The sequence below is a fragment of the Lacerta agilis genome, chromosome 2, assembly GCF_009819535.1.
Source record: "Lacerta agilis isolate rLacAgi1 chromosome 2, rLacAgi1.pri, whole genome shotgun sequence".
In the NCBI taxonomy this organism is placed as follows: Eukaryota; Metazoa; Chordata; class Lepidosauria; order Squamata; family Lacertidae; genus Lacerta; species Lacerta agilis.
In genome coordinates this window covers 81,483,191-81,501,644 of record NC_046313.1, presented here as the reverse complement: position 1 = coordinate 81,501,644, position 18,454 = coordinate 81,483,191, and the positions used below count along the sequence as shown (strand labels likewise).

The window sequence follows — 18,454 nt, the reverse complement described above, 5'->3', positions numbered from 1 at the left end:
GGTGGCCAAAGTACCGGAGCCTCAACTTCAGGATCTGCCCTTCCAGTGAGCACTCAGGGCTGATTTCTTTAAGAATGGATAGGTTTAATAATAATAATTATTATTATTATTATTATTATTATTATTATTATTATTATTATTATTATTATTATTTGTACCCCGCCCATCTGGCTGGATTTCCTCAGCCACTCTGAGCGGCTTCCAACAAAAATCAGATACAAAAATATCACACGTTAAAAACTTCCCTGAAAAGGGCTGCCTTCAGGTATTTTCTGAATGTCAGGTAGTTGTTTATCTCCTTGACCTGTGATGGGAGGGCGTTCCACAGGGCGGGCACCACTACCGAGAAGGCCCTCTGCCTGGTTCCCTGTAGCTTTGCTTCTCGCAGTGAGGGAACCGCCAGAAGGCCCTCGGCACTGGATCTCAGTGTCCGGGCTGAATGATGGGGGTGGAGACGCTCCTTCAGGTATACAGGACCGAGGCCATTTAGGGCTTTAAAGGTCAGCACCAACACTTTGAATTGTTCTCGGAAACGTGCTGGGAGCCAATGTAGATCTCTCAGGACCGGTGTTATGTGGTCCCGGCGGCCACTCCCAGTCACCAGTCTAGTTGCCGCATTCTGGATTAATTGCAGTTTCCGGGTCACCTTCAAAGGTAGCCCCACATAGAGCGCATTGCAGTAGTCCAAGCGGGAGATAACCAGAGCATGCACCACTCTGGTGAGACAGTCCGCGGGCAGGTAGGGTCTCAGCCTGCGTACCAGATGGAGCTGGTAGACAGCTGCCCTGGACACAGAACTAACCTGTGCCTCCATGGACAGCTGTGAGTCCAAAATGACTCCCAGGCTGCGCAGTGTGCGCACGTGGTCCTTCAGGGGCACAGTTACCCCATTCAGGACCAGGGAATCCTCCACACCTGCCCTCCTCCTGTCCCCCAAAAACAGTACTTCTGTCTTGTCAGGATTCAACCTCAATCTGTTAGCCGCCATCCATCCTCCAATCGCCTCCAGGCACTCACACAGGACCTTCACGGCCTTCACTGGTTCTGATTTGAAAGAGAGGTAGAGCTGGGTATCATCCGCATTCTGATGAACACCCAGCCCAACCCCCCTGATGATCTCTCCCAGCGGCTTCATATAGATATTAAAAAGCATGGGGGAGAGGACAGAACCCTGAGGCACCCCACACGTGAGAGCCCAGGGGTCTGAACACTCATCCCCCACCACCACTTTCTGAACACGGCCAAGGAGGAAGGAGCGGAACCACTGTATAACAGTGCCTCCAGCTCCCAACCCCTCTAGCCGGTCCAGAAGGATGTTATGGTCGATGGTGTCAAAGGCCGCTGAGAGATCCAGCAGAACTAGGAAACAGCTCTCACCTTTGTCCCTAGCCCGCCGGAGATCATCAACCAGCGCGACCAAGGCAGTTTCAGTCCCATGATGAGGCCTGAATTCCGATTGGAAGGGATCCAAATGGTCCGCTTCTTCCAGGCGTGCCTGGAGTTGTTCAGCAACCACCCGCTCAATCACCTTGCCCAAGAATGATAGATTTGAGACTGGGCGATAGTTAGCCATATTGGCTGGGTCTAGAGATCTTTTTTTAAGAAGCGGTTTAATGACTGCCTCTTTCAGCGGGTCTGGGAATGCTCCCTCACAGAGGGAAGCATTCACCACCCCGCGGAGCCCATCGCCCAGCCCCTCCCGGCTAGCTTTTATAAGCCAGGATGGGCAAGGTTTGATCTTCTTGCAGTCCATGGGACTCTCAAGAGTCTCCATTTGACATGGGATTCAAGGTGTCGTTTTTTGAAAAAGGGTAGGAAATGAACAAAAGGTCAAACGTTTCAAAAGAAATGTTTTTGCCCATGTCACCTTGTTGAGGTAAGACACTGGGCTGGGGAAACTGAAGGTTGTTTGTTTGTTTGTTTATACATTTCTATCCCACTTCTCCTACCAGGAGTTCAGGGTGGTGCATTGTGGGCCATGCACTGTTCTGTGGGGTGGCTTTGCCTCTAGCCTATTAATTTTAAAAAGCAGACAATTCTGAAGACGCTAGTAGGAGTAGAAACCTGACTCTCTAGCCAACCACGTAGCCTCTCCTGTTTCCGCCAGGTGCACCACACAGACTCCTAACACCTGTGCCACTTCTAGCACCTTTGCTGCAAGCGGGCCAGCTCTGCAGTTCAGGGCTGAAACGCTGAGGATAAGATTCTTTCCCTGACACCACCTTGTGTTTTTACACCCAAAGCTTGTTTGATAATCCCAGCTTCTTAACGGCTGTGTCTTCCTTCCCATTTATATATGTGTTTTATAAACACAGATTTGTTAAAATTTAAAATCCATTAAACTCATTGCTTGTAGAGCGAAAACGCTTTTTGATTGCAGAGCTATCCAAGCGTGATATAGAAAGCTCGGAAGCATTAATGGCTTTGATAATACAAAGATGTCTCTGCTGGTTTGCTGTAGTTATTCTGTGACATATGAACTATTTCCCAGATAAAACAAATAATGTTCTTTCTTCACATTGAAGGAGGAGGGGAAAGTGTATTTATGGCACGAGGGAACGCTGTGTGGACTAAAATTGTGCCCCCTTTTACATGGTAAAAAGACAAGCCCAGAAACGTTGGGTGGTGTTAAGTAAGTTTTATTCAGAGTAACCCCATTGAAATTTGTGGACCTAACTTGGGGCTCATCCACACTTCCGTTCCCCTGGGAAAACCCACTGTTTAGTGCTGTATCGGAGCAAACGGCAATCAAGTTTTCTGCGGATTGCCGTTCGTTCTGATTTGTTGCTTAAGAGTGGGTTTTCCAGGGTAAAGCAGAGGGGCAAAGACAAAACCACTTGGACTTCTGCCTAGAAAGCACAGGCCAAGCGGAAGTGTGGATAAGCCCTGAGTCTGAGTAAGACATAACTGAATATCACCCATAGTGAAATATTTCAGATATTCAGGCGGCATACACACCATACATTTAAAACAATGACTCCCCCCAATGAATCGTGAAAACTGTAGTTTGTTCATAATGCTGGGAATTGTAGCTCTGTGGAAGGTCAACTATTGTTCCCAGGATTTGGGGGGGGGGGAGTTGTGCACACTTCAAATACCGGTATATGGTGGGTACGTAAGAAGCCTTTTCTGACCTAAAAGCTTTCCAGCTGCATGGAGATTTTGATGCAGAAGCCATCCCCTGCACACATTCTCCAGGCGGCAGAGCTGCAAGAGAAACTGCATTCTTGAGCTACAATTCCCAGAGTTCCTGGGAGGAGGAATGGACTGTTAAGCCACTCTAGGAACTGCAGCTCTGTGAGGGGAATGTGGGAGTCTCTAAACAATGCTCAGCACTCTTAACAAGCTACAGTTCCCAGGATTCTTTGGGGGAAAGCCATGACTGTTTAAAGTGGTGTGATACTGCTTTAAATCATGCAAAAGTTAGCAACAAACCACATGTTCCAGTAGAAGATGGGAGTGCGTGTTTCTTATCACTGTTGATCCATAAGTCTAATACACTATCAAAAAGGGTAGATGTGGGAATTGAACTGTTGTACCTAAAGCAGCACCAGTAGCTCAAAAACAACAGCAGCCCTTTGATGACATAATTTCCTATTCTGGGGACTGTCCTGTTGTTACTGTCACTCCTGGAAGACGCACCAGGAAATGTCATGGGCAGAGCATATCCACAGATGTGTTCTGTGTGCCTCTGTTTCTTTCAGCCTTTTGCTGAAGATATGCACATGATTGCTCAGATTCTAACATTACTTCATCCTTATCTACAATGCTCAGTTCAAAGGGTACGTGAAACACTTCTTTCATTATTTCCTGTTTACCTGCAGCATTTTTTAACTGCAGTTTGCCATACATAAATCCACCATAAAATGGAAAATGTAAATCATCATAAAACAGTCAGTTAAAATAATAGAAAGAGCATTCCACAGAAGAAGGTGACTGCACGCCATCACTCACCCCCCCCCCCAAAAAGGCCTGGAGAAAGAGGTATGCCTGCACCCGTTGATGAAAAACCAACCATGATGGTGCAAGATTCACCTCAGACAAGGGGCCACCACAGCAAAGACCCTCTCTCACGCACCACTTCCCCTGAGCTTAGCTTCATTTCGTGGCAGTATTGCACTGGAACAATTGCATTCCACTGTTCCCTGCCTTGGATTCTGCACAACAGCATTCGGACCAGCCCTAAGAATCACAACCAAATTTTCGGCTGGAAAGAATATTGTGTTCTCCCAGCTACAAAATATTGCATGTTACGTGCTGGTGCTGGTGGGAATACTAATTCACATAACAGCAACATTCCTTTGAGGAAATACATTTGGATCTGCCACAATAAATTGTTGTCAACTGATTGCCTAGGGAAACCCTTATTTGTGTAAACTCAAAAATCCTTATTTGAATAAACACAACCCAAGAGAAACTTCAACACAGGAGAAAAGGAACATTGAAAAATTAATAATTTCTTGATGCACAGCTGCTAAGTGAGACTCTTCCCTTTTTTATTTATAATGATACCACCATCTCATAAAAAATCAGGGCAGTGCAGACCCCCCAAGTGTCCATATTTTCCAGAGACATCCCTGATTTAGAGAAGCTGTCCCAGTTTCTGATTTGATCCTGAAATATCCCGCTTTTCCTTAGGACGTCCCTATTTTCATTGGAGAAATGTTGGGGGGTATGGAATTATCTGACCCCCAAGCTTTCTGATTTTTTAAGGGATCTAAAAAAAATGTTTCAAGTTTTACCAGGTTTTTATATATGTTGGAAGCCACCCAGAGTGGCTGGGGCAACCCAATAAGATATGTGGGGCATAAATAGTAAAATTATCATTATGAAATGGGATGTCCCTGTTTTCATCGGAGAAATGTTGGAGGGTATGGCTGTGTACAACAAAATGTATACAATAAAGCACTGTTAAAATAAAGCACTGGCTAATTGAAAGAGTTTTAAGCAGCTGCTTAAATAGGTCTGTTGGCATAACAAGGTCTTCAAGAGATGCCTGTCAAATCTCAGCTGGAAGAATGTCCCACAGCATGGGACCAGCGAGACTAAAGGCCCAACTTCTATTTGAAGCCAGTTGGGCCTCTCTAACATAGGACACCTAAGCATGCTTCTCCAGATGATCATAGCTGGTCACAATTATATATCTTTTGGTGTTGCCCTTCAGCACCAGCATGCAGGGAGGGCTTTTGGGGTGGAGAGAGCCCTACAGTCAGCACAGCTGCCCTTCATTGCAGGCAGAAAACAGGTTCCCTCTAAAATCAACAAGGAGCCTTGCGCCACCTTAAACACTAGCACATTTCATTACAGCATAGATTTTCAAGTCTGTGAAAGCTTGTGCTACAATTAAGGTACCGCATGACGCTTGGTTGATTTTGCTGCAACAGACAAGCACGGCTGCCCCTCTGGAAAAAAAATGCTCCATCCAGGGTTCTTTGTTATATTGCAGTGATGATCATATCTCTTATTAGGATTTAGGCTGGAGTTGTTGGCTTCCATAGCAACAAAATGAAACCTAAAGGGAACAAAAGCTTCCCTTGGTCTTTTCCTGCAGCATTCACCTGTTGTATCTGCTGGTTCTAGAAGTCTTTGAGGAGCTTCAAGCTATCACTTAGGAATGCACAAAAAAACTGTAGTGAAGGCTAGATGTCATTTAAAAGAACCTTACAAGGGCACTCACTGCTTACTGTACGTTTGTAAAACCATTGAAAACATGGATGTGGTCTGGTTTCTCTGTCCCATCCCAATTATTTTATATCTGTCAGGCATATAACTGGGGAGAGGGAATGTGTTTGGAATGAAACTACAATCTGAGTCCTCTGCCATGGTAAATCTGGGTCACACAGGAAACAAGCAAGTATTCTGGAATCAGAAGGCGTTTCCCATAGGAACATACCCATAAGGCAAATGCAAGTTTAGCACTAAACTATTCATCAGGGTGTCTTTAAATTTATTTATTTTGAACTGCATTCCCCCCCCCAAAAAAAATATTTTCCAAGCCCCCAACATAATTGAAATTGGTTTCTTTCCAAGTAGTTACCATCGTTTTCTGATGAGGAGGTGTCCAATCTCGATCCCAGTGCTTACACACGCAACAGTACATAATGATTTTGAATGGCCTGTCAAAGCTGGCTTTTCACTATTAAGAGAACTGTACACATTCTGTTCCAGTTCAACATAAATCCCCTGCTTTGTTTCAGAACTGCAGTGCTGCAAAATTATAATCTTTTGATTGCAATTTTCATTTTGAAATAACAGTGACAGAGGGAGTACCTGCAATGAGGGACCTTTTGAAAATGTTGTTTGGAGTAAATGAAGGAAAGATCCTTGAGGATAGTTCCCTTGACTTGTCACTCACAGCCCTGACTGCACATCAGAACATTTTGTGAAGATGCTCCCAGGCTGTCACTATTTTCAGGTGGGATTCACTCACATCCAAGCAAATTAAGGCCACACAATTCAAGCTGATATAAAGCTCTTGCAAAACAAACTAGTTTCTCCAAAAGATAAGACTTTTTGAAATTAGTCTGCTCACCTCTCTTGGTGCGGTGGCATTGCTGGACAGAAGAGGGGCCCCGATGGCGGAATTCAAATGGCAGGGGGCAGAGCCACTGGAGCCAACGGTGGGCTTCCCTTGGATCTGCCCCCTGCCCATTTAAGCAGCCCACACCTGTGGCACAGCCTGTTTGTTCCTGCACTGGGTCCCCCCCCCATCCCACCCACCCAGGGTTTACGTTGATAGGCAATGACTTTGCTGTGGCTACGGTGGTCGCCGTTCTCTATGGGGCCGGGTAGGAATTTGCCCACTGGGCTAACTGGCACTGACCCAGTTGTTTTGCCTACCTCATAGCACTTTGTCACAACTGGTTGAGCATTGGGGCAATCCCTTGTTTTGGATGGAGGGGAGGTTGCAGTCCCCGCCTGCCCCTCCAAACGCAGGGGTATCCCATTAAAGAGATCCGGGGGGAGTGGCAGGCAGGCCAGAAGTGTTTAGATTACTCCATGCCCAAGCCAAACCTCTTTCATCTGTATTCAATAAAGTTGTGGCCTGTTTTTACCCCAAACCCCAGTCTGATTGGTCTCTCATTTATATGGGTTGGGGTATGGGAAGTCTGATGCCTTGACCTGCAAAGAAAGTGATGGGGAAATGGACTGGAAAGTGTTGGATAATACTTGCTTGATGCAATGTTGGGCTTGTCCACAACAGAGCTTACTGTGCATTTGTGGCCCTTTGCAAGCTCATGAGGACTGTGCCCTGTGGATGGGAAGTGGGGAAGGCAGCAAACAGGTGGAAAAAAATTTGACACAACAACATCCTGGAATTGAAAATGGCCACAACGTTATTGATTACAGATGTAGGTAGGCACTGGCTTTACGCATTGGGTATGTAGCCTGACTCAGCCTCCTGCCTGAAGTTGTACCTGGGTTGTACCTGGGTTAAGGGTTGCCTCAAGATGCCCCCACCCCCGGCCACCATTGGATGTTCTATGACCCGTCCACTCCCTATTTGGGCTTCAGGACAGAATCTTCAACCCACACCCCTTTACTGGAGTACACTGAGATATTGCACCATCTCACACACCCATTCTGGGAATAGACCAAGGATTCAAGGCAATGTCTTATCCACCACATGAGCCGGCCCCCACTTTGCTGGCTCTCCGCCAAACCCACCTACAACTGCACAGGCCCCAGTACACACATCTAGCATCCAACTCTCATTGTCGGCAGGTGATAAGTGCATGCCATCTGGATGACAAGTCCTTCTAGACGAATGCAATGCCTGGGTGCTGTATGACTCTATCACCCAGGCGCTCCACACTGCTTTGTTCACCTTCCACAGGGCATGATTGATATGTGCAGGCTCCCTTGAGCCATGCCATTGCTGTTGTTGCAGGAAATGCCCGTGTTCTGCCCCATGCCAATCTCCCTCAGAGTTTCAGCCTCATCACAGCCATGTTGCCACATCAAGATCTGCCGCCAACTGTGCTGCTGACGCTCTGTGCAACTGGCCAAAATACTACAGTGGCGGACCCTTGTAAATTTGGGTTTACATGCCACAAAAAACAACCCAATAAGCTGGGGGGGGAGGCTTTCCACTTGCCCTGTGCTTTCCAGGCACAGGTCTGAGTGGTTTTCTGTTTGCCCCACCACTTTCCTGGGGAAAACACACTCTTTACCGCTCAATCAGAGCAAACATTAATCTATGGGAAACCCGAATGACGTTTCCTCCTGTGACAACGGGATTACTGTGAAGACATGAGTTCAGAACTGCAAATGACGCTGCACCTATCAAACCGTGCCATCGTAAGGACAATTATACAAATTGAGTCAGGATACCGACAAGGAGGAACAGAATGCCCGGGAGGCTGTTCCTCCTCCCCCAAACAGCTTCATCCTAGTGAGGGCCTGGGAGGTGCTTTTAAAATGTGAATTTAATTAGCAAGGTTGTGCCCAGCTAAAGAAGATATGAGAGGCTTAGTCTGGAGCATACATGGAAATGGCCAAAGCCAGCTGTAAGAAAGATGCTGTTAAGGAGCTTTTCTTCTTTATCTGCCTAATTTACCAGCTGACCAGACAAGGGCACTATATAAATCAGAGAGGTGGCATGTACTTGGCACTCTGAGACTAGGAACAAAAGGCAAGGCATTAAAAAAGCTTGTTCCTCAAAGCGTTCCTTATTTATTTATTTAATCCTCCACCACCCCTTTCTTCCTTCAGGGAGTATGGGATGGTTCTTTTACCTGACCTTCTCATTTTATCATCACAGCTGGAGTGGAGCAAGCAGGATGCATTGTTCTCTTGACCAAGAAAAGGCAGAAGGCCTGGCCCCTAGTATTTATAACAGCTCCTGGCCTTGTACACCTCTGTTTCTTTTGATGCTCGAAAGAGGACTCTGAGGTTGAAGCAGTCTGTGACAGCTCACCAGCCAAATCCCTGTTGCCTAAGGTTTTCCAAGACCAAGCAAAGCAAATGAGCAAGTCACTTCTAGGGATTCTACTGAAGATGTTTGGAAACCATATCTTCAAAAATGTACATTTTGCTACTTCAAGCCCCACATATTTACATTTCATGAATGTGTAAGGTTGTGGTTTTTTAAATTGCCCATCTTATTCTGAAAGCATTAAAAGAGCCTCAAAATTCCGTGCACATTAATCAAGTTCTTAGATGCAGCTACAAAAGCAGAGAATGTTAAGAAGCCCAGTGGGCAGAGAAGTTCCCAGTTGTTGTTGGGTACAATTTCAAAACACTTCAGCAAGCAAATATGCATAAACAAATAGGTACTTTACCTCATAAGCAGATATCATTGGAGACTGTGACAAGAGATATTGCAGCCTGGAGCTATAAGTGGAAAAAAAATTGTATCTGCTCTAACTGGCTTTGAATCAAGCCCTAAGACCACCATATGCTGCTGAAACATTTAATTATATAATGAACCTGTTTTAAATGGGAAATCTCCAAATGATCATACTGCGAGCAGAAAAAAAACTGTGTGTGTCATAGGGAAATCCTTCATTTTATTGCCTCCTAAAGTGAATCCTCATTTTCTCCAGTAAGTGAAGAAGCAGTAACTCAGTAGAGTTTAAATAATTTGCTCACCAAATCTTCCACACAACAAATCCTTTCACTATTTAGGGTTGATACAGAAAGCATCTCTTTTCTTCTCACCCAAAATGTGGGTTCTGCTAATGCAGGAACAGATTTGAGAGCCTGTTGAAAATCTGGCCCTCCTGTGGCAATATGAGAACACAGCTGTCGTTTTATGTTTAAAACTGGTCACTCCACCTTTCCTAAATAAGAATCCTTTGGCGTGGAAATAGTACCAATGCACATTATATGGTGCTGCATTCAGCAGTGTAGATGCAGATGTTTATGGGTCATGCTAGCACATTCATCTCTGCAATTTAACAATTACAGATTGCCCACCTACAACAGCTTGGTTGTGTGTGTGGGGGGGGGGAATTGTAAGCAACCCTACTGAAGCCAACAGGACTGCTTCAAAATAAGTTCAATTGTGTATTCCATGAAGGTCATTCTTATTCTGTGCTAGCATTGCCAAGATTTTGAGAAGAGAGCTATGCTGAATGTCCTGCTGGCATCTCTCTCTCTCTCCTCCCACCCGCAAAACAAGTGCTGAAACAGAGTTGAAATAAGTGTGTGTCGCATGTGAGCAATCTAACTGTTGAAGGATAAGAAAATACATGTTCTGTATATGATGCCTTACCTCCTGCTGGGTCAAATTTGAGGAGGACATCTTTGGAATCAGCCATGGGCATTCAGAAAGAGTGGACCTCTAAAGGTTTGAATGGATCTGTTTCTGTGCTTGTTAGATGTGCCAAGCACCTAGGAGAATCTGAATGCACTGCGGGACACTTTGCTCTGAACCACAGCAACACTGATGCTCCAGAGTGTACTGTTAGCAGCATACAGAGTGAGTTTATGGAGGATGCCTCTGGGATGCTGCAAATCTGTCCCAGCCAATCAACGCTGAGCTCAGACCTCTCAATTTACTGGTAATTGGTAGAGTTTCTTTTGTTCAACAGGAGAATTATAATAAGCATGCTTATTAGGGCTTGGCAAATTGTTGTAGCGGTGACATGAAATTATATTGTTATGTAGGCGTTTGTGTGGTGTTTTCAAAGCATATATCTTTCACTCTAGCAGGCAATTCTTTCTTGTGATACCTGAGAATGGAGAATCATTTGTTCTGTGCCTCCATCATATCACTTTTGCTAGGGGAGAGGCCCATAGCTCAAAAGCAGAGCGATATAGACTTCCGGCTGGCGACGCCATAGCGGGTGGTCGGGGCTGCTTCGGCTGCGAGGCGCCCGATCCATCCCGGGGGTTAGGAGCCCCGCAACCGCAAAGCGGGGCTCCGGTTGGGGTGCGGGAAGAGCGTCCCGCACCCTGGGCTCCCCGGCTGCGCCCACGGAGGCTCCGAACCCTTCCCTTGCCCCCCCTGTAAAGGGGGAGTGGGGGTGAAGGGACAACGGAGCCGGGCTTACGGGGATATGCCCCAACCGGGATGCAAATGCGGCGACAAAGCCCGCGGTGAGCGTCTTAGTTCTACCTTTGAAGAATGGAGCCAAAGGAACCCGGTGGTCGTGAGTAATTAATTTGACCAGAAACTGAGCTTTTGGAACGATCCGGGGGGAAGGAGAAAGGCAGCCTGCCTTCTTCCCTTCGAGTTAAAGAAGCTAACCAATTTGAGTAACTGCTGCTACAGAACTGTTTCAATGTACTTAAAATTGATACATGAGACTGGCAAACTTTTTTCTTGGGAAGTAAATTAGTGGAAAATATCTCCATTTAAAGTTGCGGTATCTGCGCTCCAGTTTAGGAAAATGGCGACGAACAGAGAGGCAGGAGTAGAAATCTGATACCCACTTCCTCCCCCTCTACCAGTATGCTGGGCTTCGTCCTTGAACTGGTACTGAACTCTGGACTAACGGACGAACAGAGGCTCACTGCTTTGAAGGTGGAACTGCTGTACAGGAAAGTCAAAGTCTTGTGTGGGGGTCTGAAAGAGAACCAATTGCCCACAGAGGAGGCTTTTAAAACTTTTAACACTTTGGAAGAAAGTCTTGCCAAAGAGCTGAGAGGATGTCTGGAAAGATGGAGAGAAATGAGTGAGCTACTTCGGAGAAGAAACTCGCCTTTTGGGGGTGGCAGTCCCAAGGCGACGGTAAGATTTGTTATATCCAGTCCCCGAGGTGTGAGCTCGGGGGCCAGGGACAGAGAATTATGGTTTTTACAAGAAGAAAAGGAATGCTACAAAGAACCGGAGAAGCTGAGAGACGACGAGATGGACATCCTGGAGCTCGTGGCAAGGAGAGTTTTGGACTGTGCCTGGATCTGTGGACGCTTGGAGAGGGAAGCTACAGGGAAATTCAGTGTTGATGCCACCAGGAGAAGAATAATGGACAGAGGGGGTGTGGGGTGAAACACTAAGTAAAATTTGAAGTAGCCTGTCATGGAATTTTGAAATCGGAGGGTGAATACTGTCAACAATCTTTCTGTTTATTTTTTGTTTGAATATGAAAGGAGATATTTTGAGTTACTATGTTATTAGCAGCAGTTTAAAGGATAGAAGAGATAGATATGATATAAATGATTGGTGAAGATTTTAATGGAAGAAGAATTATGATGAGATATTACTACGATGATGCATTGTTAGTTAAATGTTGAATATATAATTGTGTGTAACTATATAATTGAATTTGAATTTCAGGAGAAATGGTTATAAAATAGATTAAGGATATGAACTCGAAGGAGAAAGGGCAGGGGAAGTCAATGGTCAAGATATGGAAATAGAAATTTTCTTTTTAAAGAAAAGATGCAACAAGAAAACTTGACACTGTTTGTATTTGTTTTATCAGTGTATTTGTTTTGTATTTGTTTAATTGTAGGTGTGGGTGTGGGTATATGCTGTTATAAGAAAAAGGTCAATAAATTCTTATAAAAAAAAACAAAACAAAAGCAGAGCGATATAGACAAGAGGCCACAGTGGCAGAGCTTGCACACAGACGGCAATAGGTTCATTTCCTGGCATCTCCAGTTAAAATAATGCCAGGTATTAGAGCTAGGAAAGACCACTGCCTGAAAGCCAAACGAGATGAGATATAACAACATAAACAATGGCTTGGTGGATCAGACCAAAGGCATATCTAGTTGAGTGTTCTGGCCAATCAGCAGCCCACAAGCAGGACATGAGCACAATAGGCATGGGGGGTAACTGTTTGTTCCCCACTGCAGTCTGATTCACGGGCAGGGGGAGCATAATTATTAGTTGCATTGGAAGGAAAGCTCCCATTTGCAATCTGGCTGGAATGAGTGCGTTGTTACGCTCCCTGAGCACTTTAGGCTGCGTGGGTTCAAGTAGCAAACCATGTGAAGGAAGAGACTACCAAACTTCAAGGTTATTTATGCCTCCATATCAGTACATGTGCAGAGCAATCCTGTGGATATTTATTGGAAGTAAGCCCCGTTGTATTCAGTGGAACTTACTCCCAGGCAATTGTGCAGAGGATTGATCCCAACTCATACGATTAGTTAAAAGTTTTGCTGTTGACTTTTGTGGGACAAATATTTCTTCCAACGTAAGTACGTGCACATTTGCAGTGCTCAGCTAGCAATATAATTTATTGTGCATTCCTTATTGGGTAATATGCTAGCATCCTTTAAACATGGCCTCCATCCAAAGGCTGAAAATAGTTACACATTCAGATACAGATTTCCTCCGCCCAATCATCCAAGGCCAAATAGTGCTTTAATACCAGACTTGTCACTCAGCCACATATCCCCCCCCCCCATTTAAAATTAATGTGCTCTTGTGCAAACATCCACTTTCAGATATGTTAACATTTCATTCTGTGTTAAGTAAACACTGCATGCCTCTTGGTACATGAAGTGAGTTTTTAGCCCCAACAGCAAATACCGGTACATGCAAGCTTTGATTGCTACAACTGAGGGCACTTCCTACTTTATGTACCACCCTCTGCCCTCTCCTCCTTCTCCACTGCACAGGAAACAGGAGAGTGAATACAGCCTAAGTTGTGTTGGCGTCAATTGGACTAAAAATGCTTAATTTTTGAGCATCTTCCCCATTGTGAACGATGCACCATTTGAGCTGGCCGTTTATAATTTGGGCAACCACTGCAGCCACATCTTAGCAAAATATATTGGCGTGTTCAAAATGTACTTCTTGCTACATCTGGCTTTAATAAAGAGTTGTGGGAATTCTCTTTCAAAGAGGCAGTGAATTCATGTTTTGTTTAATTAAGAGGTATCTGAATAGGGGCATTTCCACCTGATCCATTTCTGTGTGTGCTTGCACAAAAAGTCTGCATTTGTTTCTTATCTGTTGCACACAGTCCACATTCTTCCTTCAAGGGTCAGTTCACTTCTGCTGTGGGGATATCATATTTTCCCAGCACTCAAACTAAAATATTTTGTACCTTGGAAAACGAGACGGTTCTCCCCAGATACTGCATTCCTTGCTTTGGTTGCAGCAATGAGGAATGTGGTTCTGCCAGTGCAATAGACAAATTTATTATTCAGAGTTGGTGTGGGTGTGTGGGTGTCCCTTAATGATGGTGTGTCCAGCCATAATTTTTGAAAAAGGAAGGGGCAAAGAGCAGCAAGGTATACCACACCACCTTGTGACCATTTATTGATTCATACATTCACTTGTCCATCCTTAATTCTTTAGAAGGTGTGTGCAGTGCTTTGCCTCTCTTGCTATGGAATGCACATCCAGCCTGGTTGTTTTTTTTAAGGGGTGAGCAACAGTTTGAGTTTCTACAGCACACCAGAACCATTTACGGTAGTCCTCTCTTCTCCTATTTATATGCACATAGGACAGAATAAGGAACCTGGAGTCCTCCAGGTGTTGATAGATGGACATTTTTAAAAATACATACAAGTTTTCCAATATACCAGACTTGCACAAAACAACAGATTAAAAAAGAGAGAGTGTGTGTCTGTGTGTGCTACTCTCAGCCATAGCAGCAGCCACCTCACCAAGCAAGTATGGGGTGTGTTCATAGAAGACACTCAGCAAAATGTCACCATACACATGTTAAAAACACACACACCATACAATGCAGTACATCCACAGTTGGGTAACATGCTATTTTATCTTGGATTCCCCCCCCCACCCCGGCACCTCATTATCCATAGATCAGGAAAATATGAATTAAAAGTATAGGAAGTGTACGCTACCACTTGGATGAGGATAATGTTGTGTGGATGAAGTGTAAGACATGCACACATCAAAGCAATCAAATCAACTTTAAACAGCCTTGTGTACATAGTGTAGATCTGCTATGAAGGGCCATTGGTTGCAATGCATTCCTCCATGTTTTCTGCTGTCATTAATGTATGTCTCTGTCTGTCTGTCTGTCTTTCTCTCTCTACAGGTGGGATTGGCTGTCTTGGTCAAGACAGAGGACAGTCACGGCAATGTCTTGATGCAGTGGAGATCTATAACCCTGAAAGGAATTTTTGGAGAGATGGTCCTCCCATGCCCTATCCTCTTCTCTCCTTGAGAACTAATTCTACCTCTGCTGGTGCCGTGGAACGGAAGCTCTATGTCTGTGGGGGATTTCGTGGAGCAGGTACTGGATAAATCCAAAGAGAATGTGGCTGTTTTTGTAATATGCATTAGGAGCCACCAAGGCATGTGAATACAAATTCCATCATCCTAAGAGATACAATTTGCATCCTGACCAGCTTTTATAATCCCTTCATTCTTCTGATACATGAATAAACTGAGCATCATATCACCTGTTCCCTTGGAACCAAACCTGAAGGGTGTTTTTATTTTCCCAAGCTTTTCAACCCTCTTTAAGTTGCCCATGTCCTGACTGGTGTTTGTTTTTCATGCTACTGACTACTTTTATAAAGTTGGTAGAGCAGGAGAATCTTAATCTCAGGTTCATAGTTTTGAGCCCCAAGTTCGGCAAAAGATTCCTGTATTGCAGGAGGGTAAACTAGATCCGGGGTTCCCAAACTAAGGCCCAGGGGCCAGATGCGGCCCAATCGCCTTCTAAATCCGGCCCGCAGACGGTCCGGGAATCAGCATGTTTTTACATGAGTAGAATGTGTGCTTTTATTTAAAATGCATCTCTGGGTTATCTGTGGGGCATAGGAATTCATTCATTTTTTATTTCAAAATATAGTCCGCCCCCCCCCCCCAAGGTCTGAGGGACAGTGGACCGGCCCCCAGCTGAAAAAGTTTGCTGACCCCTGAACTAGATGAGCCATGGGGTCCTTTCCAACTCTACAATTCATATATTTTCTCTCTCTCTCTCTCTCTCTCTCTCTCTCTCTCTCACTCACACACACACACACAATCTAGGCAGAAAAAATGAGAAAGTTGCTATAACAGAGTTCCCAGAAATATCTGTGGTTCAGTTTTCTCCTGGTGCCTCTTAAATGAGCCCCAACCCTGTAGTTTATATTATTCCACCTGATATGGCCTTGAAAACATGGCTCTGCAGCCATCCATCATGTATGTAGGGTTGGCCCTAGCATTAGGCAGGATAAGCCTTATATAGCTGATTTTGGGTTTCATGAAAGGGCAGCAGATTGATAGATACTGAATTTAATAAGGGCTGTATCCAATTAAATAACTGGATGAGAGCAAGAACTTCCTCTACCTGTTTACCTGCTGAATTCAACAAAATGTGCTTTGGATGATTAGGGGAAAACCCAGAATTGATTTTTTTTGGGGGGGGGATGCACAGGGAGATGAAGTCCTCTTGCACAGGCGGACATCCTTCTGCCAATTGGATGACTTTGCTGGATGCAGCCCAGTTATTGTATTTACTGCCAGGGAAGGGAAGAAGCACTTAGGAGATTTCCTGCCAAAATAACATAAACGGCCTTGTGTTCTATACAGCTTTACTGGAGCAGTGGGTGCCATTTGCTGTTCTCATCCCAGGCCTGTGTAGTGAGCATTGGTGTGAACCTGCCCTCACTCCGTGTTTACACCAGAATTTTGAGAAAATCTGAACTCTTGCCTGCCCTTCAGCTTCTATATGTGGATCTTCACAGCTGTCGAAACTAAAAACAGCAATGCCCTTGACCAGACTTCCCCTCTAGTGTGCAACGTGTACTGTTCCCTATCCTTGATACCACACACAACTGCTTTCTTTGTTTTCATATATTCATGGAGCTTACAGGAGAATAAGCACTAAGGAAGCACAGAACAGGATTATCTTATCATTACTATTAAAGTCCCGAGAGAGATTTCATGTTCCCCAAATAGTGAGAATAATACTGTCCCACTTGTGTAAAATCTGGTCCCTGTCCCACAAGGCTCACACACACACACCAGCATGCTAAGCATGGACTTTTCATTGTCATAGTTGCAGCTATTGAACCAATCGGCATCCTTCGCTTCCTAACTCATCAGCATAGTTGGATACGGTTGGTTAAAAATATTTTGTCAGGCGGCTTCAGGCATGCAGCCTTCTCATACTGTGGCTGTTCTGTTTTCTTTCTCTGCTCACCCCCGCCTGCCAAATACACCTAGGTCTTAAGTACATCAAACATGTATTCCCACCTGACACAGCTGCTGTTGCCACAGTTCTTTTCACAAGGAAAACGCCGGCAGACAGATACATTATCTAGCACTAATGAATGTCAAGTCAGGTTAATTACTTCCCAGATTCTCTGCTTAGGAACACCACAAAACATGCATCCATCTTTTACGTGACAGTAGTTCCAGCTGGGCTAGGTTTGAGTTGTTATCTCACTTCATTTTAAAGCTCTGTGTTCTGGATTCCATTCAAAACTAACCCTTCTTCCCACTACCATTCTCCCCCCCCTTTTTTTAAGATTTATAAAAAATGACAGGCATATTCATGTGTTCTCAAGAGGCCTGGAACTGTACAGCTCAGAACACTGGTGATGATGGTAATAATACACTGCTGTATTTCTGTGGTAAATCTTGGGGCCCCTCTAGGCATACTTTTTATTGTGCGTTCAGGATGATTTGTGCTCATGGTGGTATCAAGGTAGTTGTTACGCATGATGCTGGTTTCCCTTGCAACAGTTTTGGGGTATACCTACTGCTTTGTTCCAGTCAGAGCATGTCCCATAGTTTCATCCTGAAATTGTGTCACTTTGTGTACAACAAGTATTCAAAGTGTGTGTGTCTTTTCTCCCACTTGCGCTGTGCTATAGTGCAAGAGTACCTTTACAGAGGGCAACCATGAGCTGACATTGGGGAAGCATTTCAGAACAACGAATGTTGCGTGGACAGTTCAGTATAACTCCACCATTGCACAATTATTTCATCAATAAAACACCAGAGTGAAGGGACCCTGGGTGTTTTTGTACTTGTGACAGTGCAGCACTGACTGGCTGAGCTGGTGTGTAGCACTTAACAGTTTGCGATCCAGCTTCTGTGAGTTTGGCCAGGACGTAGTTAAACGTCACACAGAAAAGTTTGGATGGGCACAACATCTCACAAAAGAGCAAGTTAAGGATTATGAAGAGATCCCGTGACATAGGACAGGGATTAGCAGACTTCAGATTTGTAGGTTCTACTTCATTTTAAAAAAAATGTAATCTCAAGTTTCATGCTAAGAATGAAATGACTCTGAGCCCAGAAATTGTGTGTACACTTGTGTGTGTGTGCAGGGGGTGGATTTCACATGCTGATTTGCCCTAACCTGCCTATTCTTTGCGAGCTTCTATTCATCTTTTATTTTCATTCAGATCTGAAAAACAAAAAGCTGAAACTTAGTAGGTGAACAAATTTTGAGTAGCCTACTGATGGCATGCCTCAAGTAAATGAAGCAATTAGATTCAGCATGACTAACTGACTTATCATCATACAGTTTCTGAATAAGGCCTTTTGTATGTCAGAACTGCCATGATAAACACCCTGTCAAAAATGCCATCATGATGGGAATTGGAGCCCTATACTGATCTAGAGAAAGGCAGG

General features: G+C 44.6%; 1 protein-coding gene across 3 annotated transcripts in view; it reads left to right on the top strand.

The window, feature by feature from the left end:
• Nucleotides 1-18,454, top strand: part of KBTBD12 (kelch repeat and BTB domain containing 12) — a 55,309-nt gene that overhangs the window by 22,996 nt on the left and 13,859 nt on the right. The window contains exon 5 of one of the 3 annotated variants that reach the window (XM_033141038.1): nucleotides 14,916-15,113. In XM_033141038.1, the coding sequence (XP_032996929.1) occupies nucleotides 14,916-15,113 (198 nt within the window). Of the gene's footprint in view, nucleotides 1-6,255; nucleotides 6,520-8,764; nucleotides 9,042-14,915; nucleotides 15,114-18,454 lie in introns of those variants that run through there. The other 2 variants (XM_033141040.1, XM_033141039.1) reach the window with 2 other exon arrangements.